The 6,705-nt window shown below is 28.6% G+C and overlaps 1 protein-coding gene across 1 annotated transcript in view; it reads right to left on the reverse strand.

Moving 5' to 3' along the window:
* LOC113367372 (monocarboxylate transporter 13-like) overlaps nt 1-6,392 on the reverse strand; it is a 221,972-nt gene extending 215,580 nt beyond the window's left edge. The window contains exons 1-2 of the mRNA XM_026608983.1: nt 6,145-6,392; nt 1,582-1,852 (exon numbers count right to left, since the gene is read on the reverse strand). Coding sequence (XP_026464768.1) covers nt 1,582-1,852; nt 6,145-6,222 — 349 coding nt within the window. The 5' untranslated portion in view covers nt 6,223-6,392. The remainder of the gene's footprint in view (nt 1-1,581; nt 1,853-6,144) is intronic.
* Between the last annotated feature and the right edge of the window lie 313 nt (nt 6,393-6,705).

Raw genomic sequence — 6,705 nt, forward strand, 5'->3', positions numbered from 1 at the left:
AAGGGAAAACCCATATTGCCAGCTTTTTTCATGGTCGGAATTTTTGCTTCTTAATATTTATCACATATCAGCGTTTCGTTTTAAATGTAACATTTTGATACAAGTAAACAGTAACAGTATATAAACGACGTGAATACAAAAAAAAACATTAGACACGGAAATTAGTTTTATACTGGCTACGACAAACGTTGCGACGCATAGACACATTGGTGAAAGGAAAAATTACGCATTGGTATAGGTACAGAAAAATTCGACCAGAAAGAAAACTGGCAACATGTAGGAAGAAGTCCCGTAACGCCGGACGGCATCTAGCGCTGGACACTCTATTTAATATGTATTTTTTAAGCAATTATAAATATTTTCATTTCAAAATACAAGTGAAGGGGGCATGGGGGGCACACAGGTACATGACCACGCGCCCAGCCTCGCCTGTTATGCACGGCGGACGCAACCCTTTCCTGTTTCAGACGCAAAATCATGGCGTCATCTAAATATCAATGGAAGTAATTCTAGCATATTTATGCATTTACATTTGAGTGGTATGCAAAGATAAAAGTTGTACTTGATCGTTATTCTTAAAATGGTAGAATATTATTAGATCTTTTGAACAATTTTAGTAGGTGCCACCAAATGAACAAAATTGCCTGTCCCTTAGCACCGGACACTAAGTCGTCCTTTAGTGCCGGACACTAAGTCAGTCGTTTAGTGCCGGGGATTTCTTGTGAGAATTTACGTAATTTATACCAATTTTTAATTTTGTTCTGTATGAGTGCTAACGTAACGTTTTTCGTATTTCCAAGTCAAAGAATGAAAAGCTAACGGTGAGTGCACCAGCTGAGTGTATCGCTGTGGCCCGGGCAAAAGGGTGGATGGATAGTGACTTTTTTTCCAATATCTAAGAATATTTGTCAAAGACACATGTGCAGACATTGCAGAATGTGGAGATGGCTACATATGTGATCAATGCAGGTTATTTTGAAATGTCCGGTGTTAGGTGCCACTGTTTAAAGTCATAATTTTTGATACCAAATTTTGATTGATAGTATTAATCATTTTCTAGCAAATATCGCGGTTTTGTTAACTTAGTTTGATTTCTAACTTTGTTATCTAACATAAATCATATTTTAATAAACATTTTGTAAAATATTTTTTGATTTATTTATAAATAACCTTAGGTGTCCGCCACTAAGGGACTTTCTCTAATGCATGCCCGATGCCCTACAGCGACTCACCTAATTTGAAAAGTTGTATTTTATGTTTTATGTGTTCATGTTAATCAAAGGAATATATACTAATTATACAATTTATTTTAATCTTTTTAAAATAAACCCATCATCCAATAGCATTCTTTGATTGACAAATTCACATGCCATGGCTCGATCCTAACGTAACAAAACAGTGCTTAATTTTTAATGAAGTTCAATGGAGTTAACTGACTAATTAATAATTCTCTAGCATATTCATAATCAAATCGGTTGCATTACTAATGAAAATAAAATGTGCCCGCTTCTTAAAATATTGTTAGATATCGTTAAATATAAAGTATGTATAATCACATAGGTATACCATTTTTCAACTAACACATGATTAGCCCGAAAGTCAGGAGGAGTTGGGTAAAACTCGTAGCGAATGCACTCAGCATAATTCCTCCGCTTATCATGAATCCTCCGAGGAGTCCAAGAGCGCGGTACCCGATCAGTTTAAGCAGAGGACCATTCAGCAGCCCAAGTAGCATACCCGTTGCTGCGTTCGCGTTCATCAATACGGACACGTCGGTAGCGGACAGGCCCATGGTAGCAAATCTTTGGGCGAATATTAAACCAAACACATGTCCCATGGGCATCACTAGAGTCTGTCAAAACAGTAACTTGTTTTTTATAATTGCTTATTCATTAATAGAATCTATTAACGAAATATTATATCTAAAGATTCGTTTCTAACATAAAATATGATTTTGTAAATTTAAACGTAGTTGTAACATCAAAAGTGGTAGGGGGTAATGAATGTTTCCTCATATAGATAGCTATAGATTGTTAGTAAATAATCGATGATCACTTCTTATCGTGATGGTATAAATTAATCTTACCGTCAGCTAATTACCTAGCCAACCTACCTGAAAGAAAGTAGTGGTGTGAAGCTAAGCTTATTTAAATTAATGATTAAATAAATTAATTAACTAGTAGGGCGCGTGGCATCGCGCCTTAAGGCAAATTGGTGGAACTTCCTGTACCAAAAAATATATTTTTTTTAAAAAGATTAACATTTTTGAAAAAATTTATTCTGAAAAAATTAAATTTTTAGAAACTATAAATTTTTGACAAAAATTTACTTTTTTTTGAAAAAAAAAGATTTTTTGAAGAAATATTTATTTCAAAATACATATTTTGGAAATTCGAAACTTTTTTCCGTCAGAGACCGTTTTTGGCACTTTTTGCGCTAAATCTTTGGAACGGCTAGACCTGCCTTCGCCAAAAACTAATCAGCACGTCTCCTTATCAATACGAATCGAATGTTTTCTAAATTATTCAAATCGCAAACACATACACATATACGCACACACACACATACACCCATCTTTTCTAATGTATGCCAAAATGTTCAGAAGGTTTTGCAACGTAAAGATAAATAAAAAATTTCATTTTCGATTTTTTTGCGATTACTATAACTTGCCCTAAGGCAATTTAATAAAAATGATTGATTTAATTAAATGATTAAATAGAATTCAATAAAAATAAAAAAATTGTAATTTTTCATCAATAATTTAAAAAAATGTAACATATGAGTAATATTATAATAATAAACCTCTAGAAAAATATAAAAATTTTTTTTTCAAAGTTTCAGAAATTATTTGGCTATTTTAATCACTATGAATAATCTTATATAAAATTCGGATTTTTGCATGTAAATGCCTGCAAATTAATAAATACTTTAAAAATTCAACCTTTTGGAGAAATGGTAAGTGTCGCGACTATCACTATAGTAAAAATCACTCATTTATTTAGATATAAATTATTCTTGCAAGATTGTACACAACTCAATATAAGTATAAGATAAGAAGTTTAAATTAGAAAATGCAAACGATAGAATGCTGCCACAGTATATAAAATGGTAATAATTATGCATATTATTAAAAGCTATAATCAGTTCTGTTCTCACTATATAAAGTTATAATTAAACACTTATTATATTTAGAATAATATAAAAATAATTCATAACTCATCTACGAAAATAAACCTATATTAATATAGGATTGGGTACGGTTGTGACACTTTTTTTGTGAACAGTATTAATTTTTCAAATTTATCAGTTAGCCGGGAATAAAGTAAATTAAATGGCAGTTTGAACGTTTCTCTACAAGGAAATACTGAAATACAGTCCTTAAATACGATGGATTATTATTAATTATTAATTAATCAGACATAAAAATGAGTTAAAAAATAATAGCTATAAACACCAAAATGTTTTATACGACTTTTATTGCCAGAAATATGTAACACAACACAATATAATCATTTAAACAGTGCTTATGAATATAATATAACAGTATATAATGAAGCAATGTTTTTAAAACAATAAATCTTTATGAAATCTTTAATTTACTGGTATTGAATTTGCATATTCCTTTCTCTTTAGTAATTTGTCGTAGTTCAGTTGGATTCTTCTTCATCTGTTTGAATTTCACACAAAAAAGCATGAAATACATTTTTTAACATATATATGTCACATAAAACAAAACTAATTGCTAGTAATGAACTAATAATGTTCCACTTACAGCAAAATAACAAACAAAAGAATCTGTATACAAGTAACAGTTAATATTAAAAGAAATCGAACAAAAAACTTACTTTTGGCTCTTCAAAAGAAATTTTGTCTAAAGATTATGTAAATGTAGAGCAATACAATAATATAAATTTGTTCGAATAAAAATACTTCATCATTCTCCGCGTCATCCATTATAGCTTATCTGTTATGACGATTGCCACTATCCTAACTTGGCACAACCGAACCCAGTTTTGCTTATATACTCGCAAAAATCAATTTTTCTAAACGCAGATTATAAAATTTTATTTTCGATTATTTTTTATATGGTAATGAGCCCTTTATAATGAAGGTTATTTCAAATTACAAAGGTTAATTTGCTGACAAAAAATGTTTCGTCAACAATGTTGATGTTAATTATAAGGCTCTCATTCAAATAAGATAAAATTGCAAAGATTCGTTTAACTAGATGCAATTTCTATTGAATTTATCAAAATAAATCGTTTGATTATAAATCGCAATTAAGATTCAAAATATATTCATTATGATAAAATTGTAGGACTATATCTGTAGGACTATATCTGTATTGTAAATTAGGTAAGAAATGTTGTTATCTTTATTTATGATAAAAAGACGTAATAGACTTTAGAAGAATACATTTAAAGTCATTAATATTATAGTTATTTTCATTAATAAATTCAAATAAACATATAGTGAGTTTGTTTATTTTATGATATTGTTCTCTCTATATTATTCTCTATATTATTAGAGTGACTTGCAATATAAACTGAGATACTCTGTTTACATATTTTGCTGCAATCATCACTATTAAATAATTGATTATTTTAAATATTTTAATTACTTTAGAAGACGCTATATGAACTATATAAACAGCAGTCATTTTGCTGTTAACAAACCGAAGGCTGAATTTTCAATGAATATTGGATAATATTAACTCTACTATTTTTATATTAAGAAGCAATCAACATCTATGAATTAATCACATAAAATCATATAAAAATAAAATAATAAAGATAATTTTATATATAAAGAATAAACTAATTACTTATAGTATTCATATTTAAACAACAAATATATTGCAGATAGATTTATAATTCAAGTAAATTTGATAATTTTTTTTTATATTTTTATATAATTTGTTTTAATAGGCAAGAATGTTTTATAATAGTTCTGTTAAAATATTATTCAATTCATTTGGTTATTACATAGTCTACAGTGTGGACTCCACACCAGGTATTAAATACTAAATTACAAATAATAAAAATGCATATGTAAATGAAAATAAGAAAATTTATCTTACATATGACAGTTAATTGCTGCATTAATGTATTTTGAATGTCAGTGTCATTATTAATTAAGTTAAAAAACATTATCGATATGCAAGAAATTAAAAAACCATTATACCTTTAAATAACAATATAACTAGTAATGCGTGGCATCATGCTTTAAAGCAAAATGCTTGAACTTCCCGTACCGTAATGAAATATTCGAGGAATATTAAATATTTTCAAATTGCTTATTATAAATGCAGTAACTTTTATTATTCGGATTTTATAGAAAAAATATAAGAACTTATAAATTGGACAATGACTTTCATATATGTTTACATTAAACGTAAATAAACAATACATGATCAAATGGAGTTAAAATGAAAAATCTTATCTCATACTTCTAATTGTAAGAATTATATAAACTGAATTAGGAAGTTAAAATTATTTATTCGAAGTATATAAGTGAGTTAGAATTTTTAATTTTAGAAATAAAATTATAATCCGAATATTTTTTGTAATTCAAAAAAAATTTTTTTTGTAATTTTTAAATATTTTTTTTTGCTTTCCTAAAACACCAAACATTTCTTCACAAGCAAATTATTCTTTAAATCAAAGTAATCGGATACTTTGTCCTCTCAAAAATTGTCATTTTTCATACTTTTAGCTCATTATCTCTGTAACGGCTGGACCTGTTATTGCCAAAACACATCTTCTCATCAATAAGAATTGAATGTTTTTGAATCATTTAAAGCGGATACTCTGTCTTCTCAAAAAATTAATTTCGATTATCTGTATCCTTTTGCTTACACACGTATACATCCATTTTTTCTAAGGTATGTCAAAATGTTCTCTTAATCGTGAAGATATGCAAATTTTTTCACTTTCGATTTTTGGACGATTACAATAACTTACCTTACGCAACTTCAATAAATAGGATACATTAAGAAGAAAAATTCTTAGTTAATAATTTTAGGACAATCTACAGCATTGAAACAAAGTTTTATATGATAGTGGCATCAAATAATAAATAATTAATAAAAACTAACATAAAGAAGAATATCACAAGAGTTAAATTACACGCAAATTAACTTACTTGAATAAGCGAACTTCCCAATACGACCATCCAGCCCCATCCTCCATCGGGCGGAACCAGCTGTTTCGCGGCACTCATCACTACACTTCACGGTTTATCACAGAAACAATAAATCGAATAAAAAATCAATATACGATATACATATAAAACCTTTTATGGATCTAAAAAAGTGTTCGAATTATTCCGCATGACCTTTTTTAAAGCAAGGCGGTAATCACTCGCACGTGAACTTGATGCGCCAGTATCTGCCAGTGACAGTTGTTATATTCAATATTTTTTTCAATATAAATCTACTGCGAGTTCGATTCGACTGAGGAAGACAAGAACATTAAACGAATGAGTATTATTAATTCGAGATAATAAATAAATATGTGTTTTTAGTTGCGATATCATTGTTCAAGCGGGACTTATCAAAACGGACATCAACCGTTGTATGATGAATGATAACTTTTCTTTTCATATAAGTTAAATTAATATTTATTCTATAATATGTCAATGTAATTATTTAGTTTTAATTTAATTGTCCTAATTTAAAAGTCGTATCACCATTTGCACATAACA

Source organism: Ctenocephalides felis, unplaced genomic scaffold (genome assembly GCF_003426905.1).
Source record: "Ctenocephalides felis isolate EL2017-DRISC unplaced genomic scaffold, ASM342690v1 CF-g0.4_SCAFFOLD_01170, whole genome shotgun sequence".
In the NCBI taxonomy this organism is placed as follows: Eukaryota; Metazoa; Arthropoda; class Insecta; order Siphonaptera; family Pulicidae; genus Ctenocephalides; species Ctenocephalides felis.